This window comes from Ursus americanus, chromosome 23 (assembly GCF_024610735.1).
Source record: "Ursus americanus isolate L20-20 chromosome 23, mUrsAme1.1.p, whole genome shotgun sequence".
Classification (NCBI taxonomy): domain Eukaryota; kingdom Metazoa; phylum Chordata; class Mammalia; order Carnivora; family Ursidae; genus Ursus; species Ursus americanus.
In genome coordinates, this window is record NC_142149.1 from 346,858 (window position 1) to 373,229 (window position 26,372).

General features: G+C 51.2%; 1 protein-coding gene across 2 annotated transcripts in view; it reads right to left on the reverse strand.

Annotated features, from left to right (window-relative positions):
• The window catches only part of TBCD (tubulin folding cofactor D), a 160,421-nt gene that overhangs the window by 21,899 nt on the left and 112,150 nt on the right, over nucleotides 1–26,372 (reverse strand). For both annotated transcript variants that reach the window (XM_045774877.2, XM_045774875.2), the window contains exons 18-26: nucleotides 25,175–25,255; nucleotides 20,351–20,424; nucleotides 18,705–18,822; nucleotides 16,995–17,055; nucleotides 15,700–15,722; nucleotides 13,181–13,212; nucleotides 3,402–3,464; nucleotides 2,451–2,527; nucleotides 784–865 (exon numbers count right to left, since the gene is read on the reverse strand). In XM_045774877.2, the coding sequence (XP_045630833.2) occupies nucleotides 784–865; nucleotides 2,451–2,527; nucleotides 3,402–3,464; nucleotides 13,181–13,212; nucleotides 15,700–15,722; nucleotides 16,995–17,055; nucleotides 18,705–18,822; nucleotides 20,351–20,424; nucleotides 25,175–25,255 (611 nt within the window). The remainder of the gene's footprint in view (nucleotides 1–783; nucleotides 866–2,450; nucleotides 2,528–3,401; nucleotides 3,465–13,180; nucleotides 13,213–15,699; nucleotides 15,723–16,994; nucleotides 17,056–18,704; nucleotides 18,823–20,350; nucleotides 20,425–25,174; nucleotides 25,256–26,372) is intronic.

Consider the following 26,372-nt stretch of genomic DNA (forward strand, 5'->3'; position numbering starts at 1 on the left):
CAAGAAGCTTCTCTGCGCAGGCCCATCACGGGTCGGCCGAACCACCACAAGGGGGTTCCGGAAAACCCAACTGAAGCAACACTGTGCAGCGAGGCTTCTGTGAACAGGGAAAGGGCAAAGTACACGCACATGCCGAGGATCCGCACCAGGAAACTGGCACGGTGAATAAGGAAACCCTAAAACCGCATTTTGCCGTAAGGTAAAAAGTCACTGAAGCAATCGGGAACAGGGATCGGGACATGCCAGCACAGCAGAGGCAGACCCTCTGAGCCAACGGAACCCAGGAAACAAGGACCAGAAAGAAGAGGAAGGGGCCAAGGAGCAACACCAAGGGAAACACAGGAACAAAATGGAACAGGAAACAGGAGGCTCCCTGGGAGGCCAGATAAGGAAGGCGCTCCATCCACGTACACTGGGAATCTCCAAAGCACAAAGTGGGGGAAGTTTACTTGAAAGCGTCATTCGGGCGAATGCTGCTGACATAAGCACGGGTTCGGCACAGTGAGCACCATGCCTGTTCTCGCCTTTTCGGGGGAATGCCAAGGCTCCAGAGAAGCACCTGTCTAGAGCTCAAAAGGGACGAACACCTCCGGCAGCTACACGAACCCGGCGGATCCGAGAGCATCACGTCCCTATGTCGCTCATCCCCCATCCCCATCCCTGCTCAACTCCCAGCTCGGGCCCCTCCCTCCCACACCCTGTCCACCTGCAGCAGGAGGCAACGCTCGGAGACCCAGACCCTGCACGCCCACTTCCTGATGGAAGCCCCTGCGGCCCACTCACCCTGCCTAGCGGGATCCGCCTCCCCGGTCTCCAGGGCGTAGTACTCGCTGCAGAGAGCAGCCAGGGCCAAGACGGCCGCTTCCTGCAACAAAGCGGGACATGAGTGCACTGTGCAGCCTCCCGGGCGCCTCAGCCTTCAGGCTGCTCTGCTGTCAGGCCCGTGATTAAGTGTGAGACAAACAGAAACTGAACCATATGCTCCTTTCCAGCGCTTCTGTTGACAGTCGTCAGATACGCTTATAACTTCAGTATTCTCTGCAACTAACAATATGAATGGAAAATATAACTTCTTCCATTCGATGCAAATGTTTTCTAATAAAACAGTTAATAATAAAATGGGGCATTTTTTTCTTTCCCCACAGAATTAGTGAAGGGCAAAGTGTGTGTTGTACCCACAAAAGTAACATACAGCCTTCATTTAGAGGGGAGCTGCGGGGCCAGGGTCAGAGGAGGAGAGCGGGAACTGATGTGGCAGCAGCCGTGGGCCCCCAGGACCCCCCCCAGAACACCTCTACTGCCAAGAGGAAGAGCCTGAGCTCAAGGTGAGCCTCTCAGGGTCACACAGACAGGGAAGGGCAAATGCTGGATTCCTAAGTTCTTTCCACTACTTCCCCAAATTAGACAGAGCAGCCCTGGAGAGAGGTTCCGGAGGCTGCACAGGGAAGGCCACCGGCACGCGGTGGGGGGCCCACACTACGCAACATCACACCGACGTGTCACCTGTGCAAACTACCACAACCCTGCTGGTGTGGATCAATTATGGGAACGCTCTTAAAAGGAAATTCTGAGGCCTGACCATGAAACATTCAGATTCAACTAGTAAAACCGTACTTGGATTCTACAGAATGATAAAGTTCCTTTAAACAAAAACATACGCAGGAGGCTGGAGAATTAATCGTATGGGAAACCAACACGGACTCCTATTTCTCCACCCTCAGTACCAAAGCCCAACACATCCTGCCTGCACACCTCTGTCACAGCTCCGCTAGCCAGTCCCCCGTCCCAGGACAGGACAACAGCACATCGGCCAGCAGACACACTCGCTCAAGAGAGCCAGCACTCTCGGGCCAGGACCCTGGACCCCGGCTTCCACCCGCACCTAAGCATCACGGCAGAGTCTCCAACCCCACCATTCTGCAACTCAATAAATAATCACTATGGACATACAGATGTTCAGAAGTAAATTAATTAAACAAAAAACTGTCATATAAAATTTAATTATTCTGGTCATCATTGGCTGCATTAGTTTTCCTGAATATAAATTACATAGATAATACCATCTAGAATTCCAAATATAATTATGGCATTTATCAATGATCACATTCATGTATAAAAGGGACCCATAACACACACAGTCCTTTGAAACAAACACTAACAAAAAAAATAGATTAAGGTCACTTTTTTTTAAAATTTTATTTACTTACTTCAGAGAAAGAGAGAGAGAGAGAGCATGTTCATGAGAAGGGGACAGGGCAGAGGGACAGAGAAAGAATCTTGAGCAGACTCTGCACTGAGTGCAGAGCCCAACATGGGGCTCGATCCCAGGACCCTGAGATCATGACCTGAGCTGAAATCGAGAGTTGGATGCCCAACCAACTGAGCCCCCAGGCACCCCAAATGGTCCTTTCTAGACAGTGCAACAGCCAGAAGAATCTTGCTTACCATACCTTGATCTGTTGTCTAGAATGACTTGAAATAAGGTGGAGATTTCTCAACGTGTCATTTATCAGCCACTGCCAACCATCTGTCAAAGGAAAAAAAGACATTCATTTACCCAACTAAGAACATGTAGATGAAATTAAAAACAACAGATCTTCTACCTCTTAAAGTGGGTAACCTTTGAGATGAATCTGGAGAAAATCTAAGGTAAACATTACACAGGTTATACAAAAATCCAAGGGCCCTCTCCATTCAGAGAGAGAAAGCCTTCTTTTGGCTGCTGAAACGTTAAACGGTTACTGTGAGAAATTTTTGCTCTTTTAACACTGCAAGCTTCAGGGGGCCACTTCCAGAAGCACCTCTCTCACAATGCCCCTGGGCCCCCACCAATAAAAATCTAAACATCTAACTCAATGAGATCCCACACAGAGCAAAGAATGCTACATTTATCCAATTTCTTTTTTTCTTTTTGGTTTCCTGGTCCCAGAACTTCTGAGGCTGCAAAAGCAAAGAATAAAGTTGACCGGGGGATAAAGGTGACCCCAAGGCCCCTTTGTTACTGCCTCTCTGTGGCCATGTGCCATAGAAGGTGGAGGGCTCCAGGCCTGCAGAGGGGCCGGGCCACTGCTCCACAAGAGCTGGTCCTCACATATCCCGCCTGTACCCCAAGTCCTGCAGGACTGCACCATGCGTCTGCCGGGGCGAGGGATGGCCAAGACTGCCCGGCACTGGGGGCAGGTGCCACAGGCAGAGTGGCAGCCAGGAGCTCTGAGGAAGGAGCCTGACTTCTCATTAGACAAGGGACAGATTCTCTCTCTCTCTGAGGAGGACAGTGGGGGGATGCTCATTATTTACAATGGGTTATCATTTACCCTAGCTGTTCATTTTTACTTTTTGATTTGAAATAGTTCTGGGAGGAAATGCTACAATGTGAGTCTACAATAAAGAAAAGCACTTACCAATTACGACATCACCTCTAAAAGGCATCTTGGAAAGGGACAAGTTTTCTATTAAAACGCACACTAGGAAGACAAAGGATAAATGTGGTGTCATTTCTCCAGAAGTGCCCATTGCAGCTCCCACCCTGCCTTGTCTGAGAGCTGAGTTGCTGGGACCAAGTCCCTCCCACCACTCTGGACACATCCGTGCTGGTCTCTGGCCAGCCCCTGAGCAGCCCCAGCACCTCCATAGCTGTGCAGGAGAACCTGCCCCACACCTGGCCCAGGTAGAGACAGCCCCAGGGCCACACGGAGCAACACAGCCCACAGCTACAGATGTGACCCCAACACGAATCCTCAGGGACGCATGTGCTAACAAGGTCACTGACACCTACAAGTGACCAGGAGCTGTGGCACCTGCCTGAGAAGAGGACCACAGAGAGGCAGCCACGCAGGAGGAAAGGGGGTCTCCAAGGTCAGCGGAAGCAGTCCTGTCACAGGTGAGCACTCCCAGTCCACCTAGGTCAGGACCGGTGAGCACCCAGGAGTCCACTGAGGGGTGGGACAGGCGAGCACTGGCCGGGGGGGGGGGGGGTCTACTGAGGGCAGGTGAGCACCAGAGCATCCACTGAGGGGCCAAAATGAGGACAGATCAACAAACAAGAGAAAGTAATGCTATCATCCTTGACAGGACGGTTCCGGGACAAGTCATGGTGTTAAAATCTTGGGTAAATTCCTGACCTCTGTGAATAATTAGTGTCAGTTTTTTAAATAAAGAAACGATTACCACACCCATGGGCAGAAACTAGTCCAATATGATCAACAGGTTAAAGACACCACCCACCGCAGGGAAAACAACCCAAGTGTGGGATGGAATCCACGAGCTATGAGCGTCCATCTGGCGGCCCTCCTGCAGGCACTCTCCCACTGCACTGCCCGCCAGCCCTGCACAGGCCCAACCCTCCAGCAAGCTGTCCTGCACCCCAGCACGCCACACACCCCCAGCACAACCATGCCGGAGTCCTCTCCCCGATCGCCCACACAAGAGAGGGTGGCCCTGTACCCACCACGTCTGTCACACTGAACTGGACACAGCTTTAGTGGTTTTTTTCTTGATGGTACAAATACTGTATTTGCTGAAAAAAATTCAACACTACAGAAAAACATCAGAGAAAACACTGCCACTGGCCTTTTGGTGACCACCCCTGGGTGCCTGGCATGGCCACACCCACCCTCATGCTTCTACAGAAGCAGGAAGGAAAGGTGCCGCTTCCCCAAGGACACCCCCTTTCTAGGGTCTCTCTACTCCCCCCTTTTTGTCCCTAAGCTCTCACCCTGACCCCAGCAACTAGGCCTGAGCTGGAGTGTGACAGCAGTCAGGCAGCCTGGCTGGACGCAGGGCAAGCGCCTCCAGACCCTGGCACTGACAACAGCTCCCCCGAGTTCATGCTGTGCTGGGGTGCTTACTGCTGTCACGCGGGGACCCCAAGTAAGAGCACAGCCGTGCAGTCTGCACGCACCCGGGGTGCTGCGGACCAAAGGCGAGCAGGTCCCCGTCCTCGCAGCTCCTGACTCCCGGTGCCCATGACCAGGAACGAGGTCCCGCCTCGCGCCAGCACAGACTCCAGCCACCACCCTGCTTTTCTCTCTAACAACGTAACCAACTTCTGGAGACCTCACGCCATTGTGAGCGGTCTGTGATACTCCGTGCTCTGGATGCAAAACAACTCATTCAGTATCTCTCCTGAAGGACTGAATGCTGCCTCCAGCTCCGTGTCACTGCACCGGCAGGGCCACACGTGCCTGTGGATGCAGACTGCCCATCTGCCCTTACACGGCTCTGTGTGCTGAGCCTCGGCACTGGCACCCAGGACGGTGGGCAAACTGGACAGCCTGTGACAGCACACGCTCTGGGGCTGGAGCCAGGGCTGCTGAGCTCTGACTGCAGCCAACCTGAGAGAGAACGCCGTTGTTCTCTCTGGTTAAGGGAACCGGCATCCCCCTGCCTGCTGGGGGAGGCTGAACACCGGTCGGCAATGCAGAGGCTCTCTGGGTTTGTGCTCACACGGAATCTCCGTGTATCTGCTCTGGCAAGTTTAAGGGCTCTGTGCAGCCTGTAAACAATCACCTTTTCGTTCACCGCAGTACAAGGATTTCCTCTCTGTGTTGTGCCTACTGGTTTTATACATGGGTGTATTCCCCCACCCAAAAGTTTTCAATACTTATGTAGACAAACATACGACTTTCTACTGCTTGTTTCCTCTGTGGAACTACTGCTAATTCTGTTGGACGGCTATGTGCCAGAAGCCAAAAACAAAACAAAACAGAACCGTGGTCCTCACCAGTAGGAACTGTCGGAGCAAGTGTTACGAGGGGTGTCTGGATCTGCTTACGACGCAGGGCAGACAGACGAGCAGCAAACAACGAGACTTGCTGGAGCAGGAGCACAGATAGCACAGGGCTCCACAAGCTATTTTTCTGTGCTTTTGTGTAGATTTGAAATTTTCCAAATTAAGATTTTTAAGGACCGATGCTATCCTACAATGTCTCCTAAAATTTTTTTGAGGCTTTTTAAATTATATTTTTTGTATTTAAGTTTTTAGTTAATCAGAAATTTAGTTCTGAATATGTATGAGGTGGGGACATGATTTTATTTTCTTTCACACGGCCCTTCGTGACATCATTATTCCTCAATAAGCCACCTTCCACACCAACGTTGGAAGTACCTTCTGTGTTGTCACATATCAAACCTCATACGTGTCATTACATCAGCATCTATTTCGGGTCCTGTCTTCTGCTCTACCAGCCTGTTTGCCTGCTCCTAAGAAAATGCCACTCTGCTTTGGTTTTACAGGATGTTTTAAGGGCTGGAAAATGCAAGTCCTCAATATTTTATTTTTTTAAAAGATTTTGTTTGAGAGAGAGGGAGAGAGAGAGAAAGAAAGCACAAGCCGGGGGGAGGGACAGAGGGAGAGAGAGAAGTAGGCTCTCGCCAGCACCCCACTGAGCAGGGAGCTCCCCCACGGGGCTCCATCCCAGGACCCTGCGATCATGACCTGAGCCAAAGGCAGATGCTTCACCGACAGAGCCACCCAGGCGCCCCCAAGTCCTCAATATTTAAAAAATAATAATTTTCTTGGAGATTTGCCCTGCACATGAACTTTAAATGTATTCTATCAAGTTAAAAAAAACGGGGGGGGGGGGGTGCCTATCTGGCTCAGTCGGAAGAGAGTGCAACTCTCAATCTCAGGGTTGTGAGTTCAAGCCCCATATTGGGTATAAAGATTATTTAAAAATAAAATCTTTAAAAAACAAAAAAACACAGGGCTTTATAACTCCCTGTGAGTTTACAACCATTTCAAAATAAAAAGTTAAAAAAATGTTACAGACTACGTCATTCCGATCAACTCACTGGCTAAGACAACATTTATAAAAAGCTGGACAAAAGTAAACTGTGTATGCTTAAGTCACTGGGGAGCTGCCAAGGAAACGGAGAGCCGCAAGCAGAGACTGGGGGCCACAGCCCTGAGCTGAGCCGCTTCTGCCAGAGCAGCTGTGGTGACTCGAGAAGGCAGGCACTGGAAAACCCAGGAAGACGGCCAGAGTGTCCAGAGCCCCTACGGGCCACTGGGACAGAACGTGGAGTCCAGAGCACCTGAGAGAAACCAGGAAACCCTCACCTGGGGGCCTTGAATCCAAAGGACCACATCCTAGACAAAACCAGATGCAGGTCAGCTGGCTCCAGCCAGCGCGGAACCTCTCAAGCCCTGACAGGGACGGAGGCGCCCCAGGCTGCTCGCACACCCAGCCTCCAGCCAGAAGCTGAGGGAAAGACCCTCTTGGGGAAGAAACAGTGCTGAGCCTCAAAGTACTTCTCTAACTTTTCACACCCAGTGTCCATGCCTACACAAGCACAACCACGCCAGCTCTAGACAACGGCGCTACACGACGTAGATTTTAAATGCTCACTTTGTTCAAAAAGATAAAAGAAATCATTAAAAACTGTGACAGTAATATAGAAACTACTAAAAAAATAGAGATTATGAAACACATAATCACGAGAATTGGGGGGCCCACAGGAGGCTCAGTGGGTTGAGCGTCTGTCCAACTCTTGATCTCAGCTCAGGTCTTGATCTCAGGGTTGTTGAGTTCAAGCCCCATGTTCGGCGTGAAGCCTACTTAAAAATACATACACACATACACACACACGCATACACACATACACGCACACATGCGTACATACACGTACACACGTACATACACACACACATACACATGCATGCATACATATGCATACACGCATATATACGCACATACGCACACGTATACACGCATACACACATACATACACACATACATACACGAGCATGCGCGCACACACATACATACATACGCACGCATACATACACGCACACACATACACACGCGTACGTACACACACGCATAGATACCCACAGATACATACACATACATATATACGCACATACACATACACACACGTATACACGCATACACACGTACATATACACATTCATACACATACACATGCATATATGCATACAAACACACATACATACACGTGCATGCATACACGCGTACATATATATGCACGCATATACACACACATACATACACGCACACACATACACACACGTACGTACACACACGCATACATACCCAGAGATACATACACATACATATATACGCACATACACACACGTATACACACATACACACGTACATATACACATTCATACACATACACATATGCATACAAACACACATACATACACGTGCATACGCACACACGCATACATATATACGCACGCATATGCACACACATACATACGCACGCCTACAAACACACACATACACACACGTACGTACGCACACACATACACACGCGTACATACCCACAGATACATACACATACATATACGCGCATATGCACACATCCACGCATATACACACATACACAGGAATTTGGGATTCAACGGATGGGTTTAATAACAAATAAGACACAGCTGAAGGCAGAGCCTGTGACATGGACCAGGGGGACAGACCCCACACCGAAACGGATAGGCAGGGGGAGGCAGCAGGAGAGACGTGAAGGGTGAAGACGCAGGTCTACCTTGCAGAGCCTGGAGTGCCAGATGCAGTGGGACAAAGAAGAGAAGAGCAAAATCTGGAGAAATAATGGCTGAGTTCTTCCAAAAGTGACCAAAACAACCTGCTGACACACGGGTTACGGAGTCCCTGTCACCCACCCGCACGCTGTGTGCTGTGTGAGCCGTGAAAACCAGACACAAAGGGGCCCAAGAAAATTAACAGACTGCCTCCAACAGAGGAGTGAGGAACAGGTAAGTTCTCAACAAAGAGGAAAGAAACTGAGAAAACACAAAGGTGTCTTTAAAGTACAAAATAATCAATCAATCAATGTGGAACTTAAGTACTACACCCAGGAACAATACCCTTTAGGAATGAAGGTGAAAAAAGACATTTTCAGACAAATCAGAGGGCTTACTACCAGCAGACACACGCCATGAAAAACACAAGAGCATGGAACACAAAGGAAAAGGACCCCTTCGGAAGCTCAGAAATGCAGAAAAGAATAAAGACTTCTTAAAAAGCAGGCATGTGGGTACATTTAAATGAGTTTTAACTACAAAAAAAATAACGTGTGACTGAAAACATGTATGATTGGAAGACACGACAAGAGTTGCATGTGTCAGGAAGGTCGTGTCTGGGTCCTCATCTCCCACACTAGGAATCAAATTAGTAATATTAGTAATATTCAAGAAAATGCTCTGGCTTACTTCTTCCTGGTAACTAAGTGACAATCTTCTACATGCCGTGGCGGACCTCACCTTCCTCCGTCCCCCTGTACCGACCTGGCAACAGCTGACCCAACAGCGTGGAAGCCAGTGCCCCCACCCAAGAGCAGCAACACCACCGCCCCCAGTATGTGCCCCCCTATGACGCCCAAGGCACACCCCTTCCACACAGCCCCCCAGAACAGAGAGCAGGGTGGGAAAGCAGGAGGGGTGGATGGAGGGCACCCCCCACACACAGCCTCCCCCACAAGAGACCACAAGCCACAGCAATCCTCTGGGGTGGCATGAAAACACCAGAACAGCAGTAGCGGTGCTTTTTTTTTTTTTTTTCCATCTTTGCACTAAACAAAGCAGTTTCTCTATGTCATCATCACTCAGGCATGGCTGAGTGGTGGGTGTGGCAGGTGAACGAGGAGGGGGGAAGGCCGCCTCTCCTCAAGTCTTTCCAAATACCACCACCAGGAAGCAACTGAGAACTGGCGGTGATTCCCTGCTCCCCCACTTATCACGGCTGGGCGGGCCCAGGTGAGAAGCCCAGCACCATGTGCTGCCCGGGACAAGCCACGTGGTGGGGACTCCAGAGTGCACCTCGCCAGCAGGTGAGGAAGGGCCTGATGGTACACATGTTCCGCTGCCGGTCATTTCCTGTCTTGAGAAGCCACTTCTCCTGAGCTGCTGACAGTGATCTGTGACCGTGGGCAATACACATCCGACAGCGGCCCAGGTGTGCGCCCCAGTAGCTGCCGAGATAAAGCTGAATGAAGCAGCTCACCCGCTAGCATGGGAAGCTGCGATCACATATCAGCAAGGGTATACACAACAGGATCCCAAATGGACAAGCTTAACTCTGCAAGGAAAGAACAGCTACCTTGATGGAACCCTAATACACAGATCATGGCGCAGCAGGAGAGCCCGTGGTCGACAGGGACCGTGGCTCCAGCGGCCCGCCCTGCAAGCAGCACAGCATTGCTCTGGCTGCGAGCTGGAGAGCCTGCACCCACCCCACACAAGCCAGGCCACGAGACCCAGGAACGGACTGCAGATCATGAGCTGTGGACGGTGTGCAGGGGAGTCTAAATGGCTCTACACCGGGGGGGGGGGGGGGGGCATGACCAAGTCCTCATCCAAGGGCCACACACTGATCTTGGCCAAATGGCAGCCCCTCAGCAGTTCCAGGTGTCAGCTCTTAGGAACCAGTTCTCATGTCTGGAGTTTATTCTCCAGTGACATCAGTCGAACCCATGGGAACATGGGAGCTGACACAGAGAGAGGCTCCTACAGGCCAGGCAGGAGGCATGGACAGAAATCCCAGAGGTCGGGGCGCCTGGGTGGCACAGCGGTTAAGCGTCTGCCTTCAGCTCAGGGCGTGATCCCGGCGTTATGGGATCAAGCCCCACATCAGGCTCCTCCGCTATGAGCCTGCTTCTTCCTCTCCCACTCCCCCTGCTTGTGTTCCCTCTCTCGCTGGCTGTCTCTCTCGGTCAAATAAATAAATAAAATCTTTAAAAAAAAAAAAAAAGAAAGAAAAGAAATCCCAGAGCTCGACTCAGGCCCTGCCTAACAGCCAAGGGCTGCAGGGTCGCGGGCCTTTTCCCCGCGCTCGACCACACGGACCTCAGCAACCCTGCAGTGAGGCTCACTCAGCGCTTCGGGAACTTGGTCTCCAGCAGCCCATCTGTAAGGAGGTGAGGCCCTCGGGGCAACTGGGGTCAGCGAGGACACAGCTCTCCAGGTCCTCACGACAGGCTATCTTCATCAGGAACAGACTTAGAAAGTCAAGTCAGGATTTCCTCCTGTCACTGTGTGGAACGGTCTACGACACGTCTGTGCTTCCTTCCTTACGTTCGTAAAGAGAAACACTGAAAATAAAACAACTTCCTTGGAAAAAGCCTCAGGGAGACCTGTGCCTTGTAACAAATCGCAGGGGATCTGAGAGGACCCCACCGGCCTCATCTAGGACTGAGAATCTGGGCGCCACTTTTGCAACAGACTCAGATTAGCAAGGAGCTCTGTTCAGCTTTCCTGCTGCTGCTGTCTGTCTGAGTCCCTCCCTCCGCACCCCAGCATTGACTTTGCCCTTCGCTGCTCCCCTGATGTGTTTCCTCAGAGAGCGGCTTCGTTTCTCTTTCTCATGGACCAGCACCGACGTGATGTGCGGCATACTCTGGTTTTCTCGGCTACAGTCATCACCTCTCCCTGTTACGCTGCTCCTCCCCTGCATGCCACACAGGCATGGGTATGTGCATGCCGCCCCTTGGGACGCGTGTGTCCTGGTAAGGTCAGCTGTGCCTCTGAGCACGGCTGAGCTGCAGAGTTAGCAAAGGCACAAACTCACATACTGATGATGTTGCTTTTCAAATAGATTCCAGGAGCCCGTGACTTCTTCCCGGTTTCAGGCCAGGCAAGTGCTGTCCTGTACGGTCTGACTCAGAGACTTGGGGCAATCCTGAGGGTACAGCTCCCTGCCAGGCCACCACACCAGTGCAATTCAAGATCTCTGCTATGACCAGCTGTGGCCCCAAGGTCCTGCCCACACCCCCTCACTGTGCCCTTTGCTCCTCAGGCCCTACTGCGCCTGTCCTACCCAGGCCCTACCCCATACACTTCCTGCTCACTGCCCAAGGGACCACCTTGTCCTCCAGGAGCCCAGCACACGTCAGCCTGGTGGCTGCTTGGGACTCCCGGCACCCTCCCACTGGCCAGGACCATCCCCTTCTCTGCTGCTCCTGTGACAGAGGGATACATGCCAGTCTTGCATGAAGTCCCTGCTGCCATCTTGGGCTGCACATGGAGGTCAGAGCAGCACAGATGCTAGGCACAGCTTGGCAGATCAGAGGCCTGCAGACCAGCTCTGAGGTCGCAGTATAGGGAGTACAAGAAGCTCAGGGAGACCCTCTTTGCAGCCACTCAAGGATTTGCACATGATCACTGCTCCTTAATAAAACTGAGAATCCCCAACGAGGACTGAGCAGAAGTAGGAAACCAGCAGTTGTTTGTGAAGAAAAGGATTTGGGGCACATGAGAGCAGCAAGGCACACTGCAACCCCCGTCCTGGGCTAGGTGGCTGCTGGCAGGCATAGACGGCCCTGTGGGGGGGCGGGGAGAGGAAGGGGACAGGGACAGTTCTGGGGGTGCCAACTGGCCGGGGCAGGGCACATGGGAGGAAGGACACAGAAGGACAGTGAGGACCACTGCAGTGGATTGTTCCAGAAGCAAGGGGACAAGAGTTCCAGGAAGAAAAGGACCCACCAAGCACATATACCAAAGGGTCCAGTCCAGAGGTCCGGCCTGGGGGCTGCATAGAGTACTCAGGGAGCCTGGGAGGGACGTAGGATTACCATCCCTCCTTCACCAGTCCAGCCCCGGACATGTGCCGATGAGCCCCCACCCTATGGGCGTCCCCACAGGGGCCTGCCCTCAGAGCCTGCAGGCCCTCCATGACCTCAATGCTCCCTGGTGAGGGGCTCCCTGCATCCGGGCCCACCCGCCTGCGCACAGCCAGGTGCCTGACAAACGACCCCAGACAAGTGGAGGAGTGCTGGGGTTTCTCGTGGGATTAGCTGGGAAGGCTCCAGGAAAGCTAGGTCCTTGCACACTGGCATCATCTGAGTTCCCTGTGGACGTTCAAATATAATCTGAAAAACTACCCTTTGAGGTACAGTTACACACACATAGTGCACTGAAGCGGGAAAGACGGTGACATCCCTCCTTGAAAGACAAATCACACCTCCGTTCACCCACCCTAGCCGCCGACCCTGTAAACACACGGGAACGCCAAGAGCCTGCAGTGAATGTGCAGGAGTGGAGACAGCGGACGGCCGACAGTCACAGGAGCCACGGTGTGCAGCCACGCATGCCACAGCAGAAATTCTGACCCAGAACACCACGAAGACCACGCAGTACTGGTGAGAGTGAAGCAAACACCCTTGGGACTTTGTCATCTGCAAGCTCATGGCTCAGACCTACCTGCCTGTCTCATGAGTTCTCCTCCGAGACCCCTGAAAATTAATGAAAACATTCAGAATTAAAATCTTTCTTATACATCACAACATAAAATATCCTAAGTGACAGATGTACCTTCGGGCTCCCAACCGTGAAATGCTGCTCAGCAGCATTTCTCACTGCCGGTAAACACGGCCTTTACACAAAGAAACGGAAAATGTGCTGTGACCATCCCCCAGATGAGGGCATTCTGATTCTCGGGTTTTACTGGACGTGACAACCCTTACTGGCACTAACCACATCGTACAGTCACACAGCAGAGATTCCAAATACTGCTCAACTCTTACTCTGTAAGAAGAAAGAACACCGGGAAGTTACCAACATCCAGCCCGAGGAAGCAATCCACCAATGTCCATTAGAGAAGAAACGCAGCCCATTCTGGACACCTAATACCGGACACGAAGCACAGGCAAGTGGCGGATGTGAACGTAAGCACACTCCACAAGACAGAAGTTCATTTATGAGACTGCGGCTTCTGGCCCAGAGTAACAGGACTCCCTCCCTTCTGCCCTAAGCAATTCGGAAACTAGATGAAATCTAGGAAAGGAAGGCTCCCAATGTAGAGAACAGAGTCTGGCGCGGGAGGGAAGCAGGCAAGCCAAGGGCACTCCCAGGCTCAGGGTGGGGAGCCAAGCCCAGGGGTCGCCTGCCCACTGAGTCCAGGAGAAATTTAAACCAAATTTAACAACAGCACAGATGTATTTAGAACTTGTAAAATGCTACTGGACACAATATAAGCCATCAGCTATCAGACAAAAATGCGTGCACGAGGGCATTCCCTCGTCCTGCGGTGTCTGCCCGAGGCTCCCTGCCTGCTCTGGACCGCGGTTTCAGTCCAGGGGGTTGAAGCATTTCACCAGAAAGCAATAAGCATGTTCTCTACTTGAGGGTGAGTTGCTCCTCTTTGCTGTTAGAACAGGTGGAAAGGCAGCAGGGGTGGCGTCAGTGGAACAGTCGAGAGCCCAAAGGGAGCTCCCCAGGTGCTGACCCCTCCTCCCCAGCCATCAAGGAAAGCGTGAAGCCAGAGCAGTCACGTCCATGCTGGAAGGCACAGCCATGCCACCCTCCTTCCCTGGGATCAAGTCACACTGTGCAGCTGCTGTCTGTCAAGGTGCACACAAGGCTCCACCAGGTACTTCTGGCGAAACGTCCATGTACCCACACGGGGGAAGAAAGCAGCATCCCTGTGAGTCACTCAGGAGGTGCGCGCCGTCTACAGGGCAACACAAACATCATGCCCCAAGGGCAAATGGAGTGTCCTTCCCCGAGTGGAAGGACAGTTAAAGGTGACAATACTACGGAAGCACCCCAAGACCTCAGACACATCTCCGCACCAACGATGGGGCCCGTGGAGCCACAGAAGTCCTGCCACGGGCCCAGCCATGTCCCACCCGTGCTCATGGGATGCGGATGAGCCCCACTCACACTTACACATTGGCTCAAGCCCCGGCCTGGGAGAAAATTCTGGGCTATCACATCTATAAAGAGCTCACATCTAGAATACGTGGAGTGTTAACAGCTCAGTGAGAAGATAGACCATGAAATTTTTTTAATAAGCAAAAGATCTGAAAGGTCACTTCATGGAAGAAGACAGAAGATGGCCAGTCACACAGGAGAAGACACCAAGGTCACTAGCCTGCAGGGAGATGTGACTCAGGGCCATGCTGGACAGCATCCGCACACCCACAGGGCAGGTCCCGGTGAAGACTGCCCACCACGTGTGATGAGGACAGGGAATGTTCCCAAACACCGCTGGTGGAAGCAAAGGAGCACAGCCCTTTGGACAAGTCTGTCGGAGCCTTAAAAATACACACACACACCCCCAGGGATTTACCCAAGAAAAGTGGAAACACACGTCCACACCAGGACTTGACTGCCAATGTTCACAGCACACATATTCCAAGTAGCCAAAAGCTGGAACAACCCCCACCCCCCCCCCCCGCCGAACACACAGTGATACAAAGACAACACCGTGGTGCCCACCACAACACGGGCAAACCTCTGCAACCCCACCCTGAGTGAGGGCAGCCAGACCGCAAGCACGTCCCAGCGGGACTCCAGCTGCACGAAATTCACAAGAGGCAGCACTACAGAGAAAGAACACAGAAGGGGACCCTGGGGTCGGGCTGGGAACCACTGCAAAGGGCAGGAGGAAAGTGTCAGGGTGACACCAGCTGCTCGGCATGGCGGCTACTGCCACACGGCCATCTGCAGTGATCAGCACTCATCGGACCACACACTTACACAAGCAAACTTTATTACAGGACACGAAAACCTCAATAAAGCTTAAAACCACCAACGAGGCTAGTTCGACCTTCACATCTTCTGACCGAGGGTGACACCCCTTCAAATAAAGTAACACAGGCCAGGCATCTGTGGGGGCGACTGGACAGAAGCCCTAACAGGCCAACCCAACCTTTACTGACAGAACATTCTTTTCTGTAAGTCACAAAACACAAGAATGTGGGGTTTGTGAAGCTTACCTGTATAACTGACGATCATAAAGCTAAAATGAAGAAGTGAAAGTTAGGTGTTTAAATTAGTTCATTTTTTTTAAATGACACAGTAGGTACAGAACATTACTGAGCACTGAACAGCAGTGATGAGGGCAGAGCAAGCATTTCTCAGGCTGGGTGTCCTCAGACAGCTGACGGCGGGGTCCTCACGACGGAGCCCACTCTACTCCCAGCAAGCACCTCATGACAGCCTGCTTTCCTGTGCCCCCCACGTGGAAGGGGAAACCAAGGCACAGGGAGGGGAGCCAGGACCAACCTGTGTCCTGGTTCCAGGGTCTCCAGACAACCCCCGGGCAGCCTCACCACCAGCTACCCCTCTCCCCAAGACGGCACTGAGCTTGGCCAACGCCTTCTTCGTGTCCCACAAAACTCAAGGGGGCAGTCTCTGCTGCTTCCTGCACCCCACAAGGGACCCCAGCTCAGGGATGTCCCGCCTGGCCGCCGACTCTCCACACTGCACCCTCTTGGCATGCCCACACCCCACTGAATGGATGTGCCAAAATCATAAAGCCAGTGGCATATGCAGGAGGGTCTGATATCAAAATGGCGTATTACACGTACAGAGACAAATCTTAAAGAATACACTCTATTCGGAACAACAAACACTCAACCCATCGAAGTCCTCACGAGTGACTGTGATGTTATCCAGTAACACTAGGCTTACGGTTCACACTTCACCTCTCCTGAATCGCAGAGCTTTGGAAAATCTCAAAAACTCACAGAAATGGACACACTCTCCTCTGCCCCTCCCCCGCCCCCCGCCGCCAAGATGTGCAACCACAGACTCTGGGCGTAATTTCAGACTGCAGCCCCACCGTGGAGGCACAGGTGGGAGTCAAAGCCATCACGCTCATTCTATGTGCCGCCTCCACAGGAACAGGCCACGTCCCTGACAGAGGCGTGGCACGCGCCTGCGTCGCTGGGCTCCCAGCGGACAAGTGTGGCCAGGCAGCACAGAAAGACGAGCACCAGATAGGAGAGGCCATGTCACCTGCACGGGCCCCATTCAGTGGCCGGAGAAGAGCGTGTGCACCTGCTCCAGGAGGCCCCTCCCACCCCAGATGAGCCACCAGAGAGGCCAAAGAAGAGCCCTGCTTCCGAGTAATGGGCCCCAGGAACGATGTCAGCAGGACCTGTCCTGTCATCAGGCTCTGGGGCATCGATCAGGGCTGAGGAGAGGGGAGAGAGCTTGTAAGGGCAGGGGTCACTCCCAGGCACCAGGAGACCTGGAGAAAGGGACCCTCCGGCGGGTTGACACAAACCTCCTGGTGAATGTGCTTCAGGCCCTGCACTGCTGCTTCATCCAGGTAGTCTGCGACAGGCCTGCATGGGTTCAAACACAACAGCTGAGATCCTGAGGACAACAGCACCAAGGGAGCCTGGGGCTCAGAAAGTGCTGCATTTTACTCACGTGCCCAACCAGCCCCCGCAAACACCTGTAGAGGGCAATCCCCTAAAGCAGCACCTACTCAAAGAGGATGGTTGTATGACCCTCCCGTAAGAGCCGGGACCCCCAAGGCCACAGAGCAGCCAATATGACTGTCTGCGAAAAGAGACACAAACCCCCGATGCTGAGCTGAGGACCTTGGGACCAGATGAGAGTTCACACAGTGGCCTCACTGTTGGCCCTCAGCTCACATCCAAGAACCTGATCTTAGGAGGCTTCCCATCCTTCCCTAACTGTGAAGGGGGACTCTCTGTGCCTAGACATTTGCTACAAACCAGGTGCCTTTTGCTGAAACCTGCTTTCCTTCTGGGAGTCTGGGAGTGGGTCCATACCAGGCAGAGGCCACCAAGAAAACCCCGGGCACTGGTCTCTCTGACCTACCCTGGTGGACAACCTCCCAGGCTGTCACACCCTGCTGCATCCCATGCCGCTGCCCTGGGCAAGACTCTGGCTCTCTCGTGGTCTCTGCTCAACCTCAGAGAGCTCTGCCATCGACACCAAGTCCTCCGCCTGGCCCGCAGGTGCCATTTCACCCCCATGTGGACGTCCTTAAGGCTGCACGACAGTGTGCATCTGGGGGGGGGGAACCAGACCAAAGCTCCTGGGCTTGTTGCCAGCACCCTGCCTCAGTTGGCCCCAGGGAATCATCCAGAGTGATCTGATGGATTAAAACACAGTGTCCCTCAAAGTGCAGTCCAAAATCCAGGTTACAGACTCTGTAGTGTGTTGTGAGCTTTTCCTTTTGTGGAAAAGTCGGTTGGAAAGAAGTAGAAACCCAAATGGTAGCCCTACAAACTTACAAAACATGGCAGGTTTAGAGCTGCTCCAATGGCCCCACACCACGTGCTCCCCCATTCTTCGTTAGAACTCTGCTGGTTAGAAGAGTTCTCAGGGGGGGGCGCCTGGGTGGCACAGCGGTTAAGCGTCTGCCTTCGGCTCAGGGCGTGATCCCGGTGTTATGGGATCGAGCCCCACATCAGGCCCCTCCACTATGAGCCTGCTTCTTCCTCTCCCACTCCCCCTGCTTGTGTTCCCTCTCTCGCTGGCTGTCTCTATCTCTGTCAAATAAATAAATAAATAAAAATCTTAAAAAAAAAAAAAAGAAAAGTTCTCAGGGGAAGTGTTACCATTTATATTCTCTGGTATTCTAAATTATGAAAAGTAATAATGAGCAAAGAATACTGAGTATACGGCCCACTCACTACCCTCTCTGAAAACATATCTTGCTTTTATAACCTAACTCAATACCCAGAAAGACAAGGAGATGTAGGGAAACAGCTACTTGACGTCTAAGGCCATCGGTGGCCCCAGCTGGCCAGGAGCTCGCAGGCTCCCGTTAGAGAGGCAGAGGTCCATCAACGGACACGACTCGTGAGAGGAGAGAGAACAATGAAAAACTGTGCCAAATAAAACACAAGAATCTGACAACTCAGAGACGCCATCACAAATAAACAAGCATGAAGGTGCATGGGGTTCCCACCTTGCAACCACAGTGGTTCCATGGGACCGCGGGAGCTTCTCCTACCTGTCCTCTTGTACCGCGAGTCTGTACAGGCCACGGGTGACCTCTGCGCAGGCAAGCACAGCTCCGTGCCGCGTGTGCAGGTCCAGACTCCGCGTCATCGACAGCAGACGCGGGAGAACTGCAAAGGACAGGGGCCGGACGACAAATCAGTGAGTGCAGAGGGATAATGTGTCAGACTCACAGACTCAGGATTCAAAGGGGGAGACATACCCATGGAAAGGGACTTCTGTAAGGGCCATTAATGCCACACCCAGGACTTAACCCAAGTCAACACGCCAAACCCTCCTCGGTACCCAGAGAAGTGAGCAGAATGGGGGGGGAGGGGGGCTTCCCGATCCCCAGGTCCCCAAGACACAGGGCAGGGACACAGAGTGAAGAGAGAGAACCAGGTGTTTGCTGTGGCTGCATGGCCAACAGGGACTCTGCCTTGAGCACAGAGCAAGATGGAGGCTGGGCAGCAGGACCCTGCAGTTGTGCATGACGCACCTCAGTGTGGATGCCTGCTGCCCTGCTCAGAGCCAAGGAAGCTTCTATGACCTTGGTGCTCTGGGGACAGAAAGCTGCCCTGCTCAGAGCCAAGGAAGCTTCTATGACCTTGGTGCTCTGGGGACAAAAAGCAGAGTCACAAAACCCTTCCGGGCTGGTGGAGTGCAGACTAGGAGCCATGTCCACAGCAGCTCTGCCCCACCAAGCAGGGAAATCACACCCTCTGAGCTTCCACTTCCCTGGACGCACAAATGCCCCGCTGCAGACGCAGACAGCGTCCAAGCCAGAAGCGTCCCACACAGGTGCTCAAGCACAGCAGCTGGCAACGGTCAGTGTTCAAGAACTGGGGAGATCCCTCATCCTGTTAACGCTCTCCGACTGGGAAGAAAGGACGAGGTTGAGCGCCCCTTCATTCAGGCCATGAAGATGATCGATTATAGGTCAACAAGAGACTTCTGACATCACATTTCATGAGCAGACCATGACACTGAAGACCTTTAGGAACTAACGCCCCAGAGTGTGTTGAGAGGCACACATAAGTAAGATTGGTAACTCCAAACGATGAGCCATGATGTGACCACTAGTTACCCTAATAAAAGTCCGTGAGAATAAGCATAATTTAAAGAAATTTGAGTATGGTTCCCTATACTGAAATCAGGTGTATGTTCACTCTGGAATACGGTTCTTTCCTTCACGATAATAGGTGTGATCACTTTGGACCTGGCAGTTCTTCTCTCCTGCAGAGCCTGGCAAACAGCACAGCAGGCCACCCCCACAGCCAGGAGCTGCCAGGAAGAAGCTCCTTCTTTAACGTCTTACATCGAGAACTACTTCACTAAAAAAGAAAGAAAGAACTACTTCTGAAATACACGAGATACCTAACGGAACCCATCCGCTCCCTGCGGTAACTGGCACCTGCACTCAGGGCACACACCACACCATTCATGACGTCTGGTTGTATTCTGTCCCCTGACCCAGCGCAGACCAGTTCCTCAGTCACACGCTTCTCAGCAAGAGAGAAACACCACGTTATTCTTAGCCTTTCAGGCCTGGACGTCAGCACAGGGCCTGTCCTCACCCTCTGCTGTGTGGACCACGGATACACAGGAGCACACACACACGTGTGTGTTGCACTAGCGGGACGGCCGGGGCACACCTACCGTGGGCGGCGCTGTACTCAGGAGCTCGCTGTGCCAGGTTATGCAGAGCCTTCGCAGACAGCTCCCTGATGACCCTGGGGGGAGGGATGGAGACAACGGTCAGTTCCTTCCTTCTGATGATTCGAGCTTGAGTCCACTCATGAAGAGAGAGGACAGACAGAACACAGAAGTGCCAACTGACTCAAAACCACCAATAAAAATAAACATAAATGAACAAATAAGCACCTGTGATTGTAACAAACAAGGACAAGCAAATTCACCAAACTGAGGGCCTGAGCTGGGCCTGCACAGGGCACAGCCTCCTCCTCTGGGTGTCTCTAACCTCCCACACCCCAAGGGATTCAGAAGATAGGCTACTGGGCAGAGCCAGGTGAAATCCTCACTGTGAGGACCACAGGGGTTGCACAGGACAAATGTTGTATGGCTCAGGCTTAATAGATGGGAGGCACATATCACAGCAGTACAGATATTTCCAATAAAGACACATCAGACATCTCAACACATCAAACAGCAGAAGGAAGCCCCCAGGGCTGGTAAGTGAGACCCTGAGGCCCTCTGAGCCCCTGGGGCCAGAGGCGACTGACCAAACCCACCTTCCCCAACCCCACCCTACCCACCCCACCCCACCCCACCCCTGGGCACTAGGCGCCAGGAGGGCAGAGCGAAACAGCAGTCATCACCAAACAACAATGCTTTGGGTGATGACAACAGGACAACACAGAAACAGGATAAAAACATTAAGGTGGAAACAAACATGCAAAAGAGGGCTATCTGTATTTTGACAATTAAACATCTGAAATACATCAGCACTGAGTGAACACAGAAACATGAAAACAGGATGACACACACACACACACACCCCGCGCCTCGTATCCAGGCAGGACCACGTCCCACCCCTCCTGTGCCCCCGGGTCCTGCTTAAGGGGTCCACTTCTGACAGCAAACCACAAGTTCTTGGAGGTAGGGATGTCTCAGCACCAGGAAACTCAACACCACACACCCATGACCACCATTCCCAACACTAAACCATTCAGCAACTAAAACCAACCACAGTGCTGCACCCCCAAAGCCTCCATAAATGGTCAGCATTCAGGAAGCTGTTTCTGAAGAACGAGGGATGAATGGGTCTCAGAGCAGAGAACCATTTATTTCAGCAGGAATAAGTCCCAAGGAGGCAAAGGGGGCGGCCACTCCAACAGGCACGGTTACATGCATCTTTCCCAATTACGGCCACTTTGAGCACAACCTTTCTCTACTTAAAACCGTTGTATTTATCGCCTAAACAGAAGACCTAAAACTATAAACTCTTAGAAGAGAAGAGAGGGGAAAAGCTTCATGATGTTAGATCTGATGATGCCTTCTTGGATATAACACTAAAAGCACAGGCAATAAAAGTAAAAATGGGTAAATGGATAATAGATAAATAGTCTGCATTAAAATTTACAACTTCTGTTTATCAAAGGACATCGTCAACAGAGTGATAAGGCAACCTACAGGATGGGAGAAAATACTTGCAAATCATGTGTCTGATAATTGATTAATATCAGAATATATGAAAAACTTCTACAGCTCAACAACAAAAAACAAGTAACTGGATTAAAAAATGGGCAAAGGACCTGAGATGTCTCTCCAAAGACAATACACAAATAGCCAACTAACAAGAGAAGGTGCTCGAGGTCAACAATCATCAGGGGAATGCAAATGAAAACCACAAGGTGCCACCTCACATCCACGAAGACGGCCACGGTCGGGAAAGCAGAAGTCAAGGAATGGTGAGATATGGGGGGTGGGAATGTAAGATGGCACAGCCATTGTGAAAACCAGCATGGTTCTGGGGACTCCCCCAAAACATTAAAGATAGAACTCCCACATGATCCGGTAATCCCACTTCTGGGTATTTACCGGAAAGAGCTGAAAGTGGGGTCTTGAGGAGCCATTTGCACACCTACATTCACAGCAGCATTTTTCACAACAGCCAAGAGATGGAGGCAGCCCTGGGGTCCACCAACAGATGAATGGGTGAAGAATGTGTGGTCTATACACACAGTGGAGTGTTACTTAAAATGGAAGGAAATCCTGTCACCTGCTACAACACGGATGCAAGTGAAGGAGATTATACTCGGTGACATCAGCCAGTCACAGACGGACAAATATCGTATGACTCCACTTACATCGGGACCCTGGAGGGATCGAACTCGTAGGGAAAGACAGTAGGATGATGGATGCCAGGGGCTAAGGGAGGGAGTGAGGACGACAAGTCCCTGTTCAATGGGGACAGAGTTTCCGTTTTTCAGTTGAAAAAGTTCCGGAGGCGAATGGTAGTAACGGGTGCACAACAAGGCAACCCTATGGAACACTACTGACCGTACACAAAAAGTAGTTAAGATGGTAGATACTATGTATATTTTCCCATAATCAAAAAAAATTTTAAGTTATGTTTATCTTGATATGTAAATTATGTTGGGTGTCAGAAAACTTTCAAAAAGAAACCCAAGGCAATGGACCAATACCTCTTAAAAGTGGTACTATTTAAGGCAAAACAGAATCCCTGTACCAGTCAAGGTACACCACACAACAGTGTTTATTAAGAATTCTGCAAGGGGGGGCACCTGGGTGGCGCAGTCGTTAAGCGTCTGCCTCCGGCTCAGGGCGTGATCCCGGCGATCTGGGATCGAGCCCCACATCAGGCTCCTCCGCTGGGAGCCTGCTTCTTCCTCTCCCACTCCCCCTGCTTGTGTTCCCTCTCTCGCTGGCTGTCTCTATCTCTGTCGAATAAATAAATAAAATCTTTAAAAAAAAGAGAAAAAAAAAAGAATTCTGCAAGGGGCTCCCCATTTTCCATAAGCAAGGCATGTGTTAACCAGAGAACCGAAAAGTCCCTATTTGTGAACTTCTACCTGCTATCTCACTAACAGAATCCAGGCCAAAGACAGACAGACACAGAAACATCTCCACCTTTAAAGAATCCTAAAATAACAAGGCCACATCATGCTTTGTAAAGCCCCACGTGCTAGAAGAGTGTTCGCTGATTTATCCCGAGGGTCTCCAAACCTGACAGAGAAAGTAGGACCAGACAACATTTCCCTCCATGCTGTGGCTCACACACCCTGAAAACTTTCAGGTTTTCAGAGCTTATTCTAAAAAGAAAATGTCCACAAAGAATCTTTTCTTAAATTAAATTAACAAACCAAAAGCCATGAGAAAAAAACAGAAAACAAACAGCAAGATGACAAGTGAACCGTGCTGACGATTACATTAAATGTGCATGGACTGAAGGCCTCACACAAAAGGCAGACTTTGTCAGAAAGGGTATAAAAGCAAGACCCTACAAGACACACACAGGCTGAGAGCAAAGGGCAGCAGGCGGGCAGCTGCTACAAGGGCTCCATCGGGGCCTCTTTTGGTAAGGCCCCAAGCTAAGAATGGTTTTTACATCTTAAAAGGTCATATAAAGAAAAAACAATAAAATATACGGAACGGTGACCTAAAATATTTACTGTCTGGCCCTTTAAAGAAAGAATGCCTACCCTTATGCTATAATTGTATCAAATCCCACTTTAAGACAAGAAATCTAATATGAAACAGAGAAGGACATGTCATAATGATGAAGGGCCAACCCACTGGGAAGACAAAAATTATAAATGCAAATGCACCTAACGAGAGAGGCCCACCCAAAATATGTGAAAGGTAAGTGTCAGAACTAAAGGAAGTGAATGTTCTGACATCAGCTGGAGATTTCAACAGCTCAAGAGTTTGGTCCAACACCACGGGTAATAACACATGTACAATTCTGGTCTTAAATACCCTACTGACTGACAGGCTAATTAACTAATTTCTCACAGGTTCAGTGCGTGGAATCTTTGTCCTAATTATGAGAATCTTTGCAGTTATGCCTCAAGTGTCAGAAACCAGCACAACTCTCAGGAAGATTCCCAGCAAGGAAACGGAGAAAGGGGCCTCCTGGTGGGCGGGCTGTACCCACGCAAGCGGCACACGGAGGCGCCGCACTCCCGAGAAGAGCCCTGCCTTCCTGCATGTGCAGCACACACGCCGATGCCTCGCCACACGTGGCACTGGTCCTGGCAGAAGCTGGAACACATTCCCCAGCAGATCAGAAAGCACTTTCTGCAAGTGACGCCCACCCAAAAGCTGGGGTTCTAGACGTACAACCCAATGAGCTACTTATATCTGCGGGCACTTACCGCCCTCGAGATCTCCTGTCTGCACCAGCAGCCACACCAAGCCCTCCTACGACGAAGCAATCTCGTCTTCCCAGGGGCGGTAACAGCAGCTGGCGGCACAGACACTCCCCTGTGTTCTGGATCACACAGGGAGCCCTCCCTGTGAAGGGACGGTGAACTAGTGAACCGCTCAGAGGCCCTGAGACTGCTACATAATCAGGAAAAGCCGCCAAAGCCTGCTAGCTTCCAGGAGACAACGGAGAAGACCGCCAGCCAGAGCAGCCACGCAGGGCAGCGCTGGAGGAAGGGGCCACAGAGGGAGTGCCTGGGGAGGCTGCTCCTGCCCTCCATCACACGCCATCACGACAGTATCCACACGGGAACATTTCACACCTGGCACACCTAATGTCTCCAGAGGTAAAACTGGACACAGACCATTAACCAGCACATCAGGCATGAAAACTGGAACTCCTATCACTTCTCAAAAGTCATCTTAAAATATGAAATCTACAATGAGAAGATATACTCAAGGCTTAGCTCAATTTAACCTCTCCTCTGGGAAAAAAACATAAGAATTCTTATTTGACAGATAATCTGATAAAATACATCACTAATGAGACAAGCACAAAAACACAAAACTTACCCATCCCAATGGCTGATCTTCATGGTCACCAGGTGGTCTATCATTGGCTGTGTGTACTCAGGAAAGCCAGCAATAAACATGCTGAAAAAGACAGTATTCAGAAGCGGTGAGGATGGGAAGGAGCAGGAACTCCTGCACACCTGCTTGTGAGAGGTGAAATCGCACAGCCACATTCAAAACCTTTGGTAGTTCCTTATAAAGTTAGATATACAGAAATCCCCTTGTTAAGTATTTACCTAGGAGAAATAAGCTAAAGGTCCACATGAAGACCTGCAAATAAAAGCCCACAGCAGCTTTATTCATCAGAGCCACAACCTCACAACAGCCTAAACACCTAGAACAGGTGAGCTAAGAGGTACCCTGCAGCAGCCACGCACGGAGGCCGCTCACAACACACAGCACGCACAACGCTCCAAACCAGCTCGCCGAGCGAAGAAGCCCAAAGCGCGAGCACATCCTTTCTGATTCCACTTATGTGACGTTCTGCAAACGGCATCAGCGACCCACAGTGGCGGGCTGAGGCCACGCGCCCGCGGCATCTCGATGGAGGTGCTGGCCGCCCAGGTGTGTACACTGTCAGCTCTCGCTGAACTGTTACCCTCACCCCAGGACAGCTGACGGAATGTAAATTATGCCTCAAAAATAAAAGTTACGTCCAGTGAAAATACTGTAGGACAATTAAGACAAAAAATCTCCACGTAGGACACACCTCTCTACTTACATCTCAAAACCCATTAAAGATTGGTACATTCAAATATGTAACCAAAAAGAAAAATGTCTGTCAGGAAAAACGCACCATAAACAAAGTCAAAAGATAATAACAAACTCAAAAACAAAATACCAGCAACTGTTATCACAGATAAAAGACTTCTTTAAAATAAAGTTGTTCCAAATCCATAAGAAAATGCCATCACCTCATAGGAAAATCCTCAAAGACAGTCTACAGAGAAGAAAATGGACACAGCTCAGGTTCAGCCTCCTCCTCGTGGGAGACAGAAAGAAAGCCTCCGTCCGTCTGTCAGATCGCCAAAGTCGGGGGCGAGGGGTGTCACAGCCATTGTTGGAAGGATCTAGAGACACCCAGAAACACCGCTGGGAGCACCCCTACAGTGCAGCCTCTACGGACAGTGACTGGCATCAAACAGGAAATTGAAAACATAAAGATCCAGCAAGCCCACTTTTGTTAATTCACTGAGAC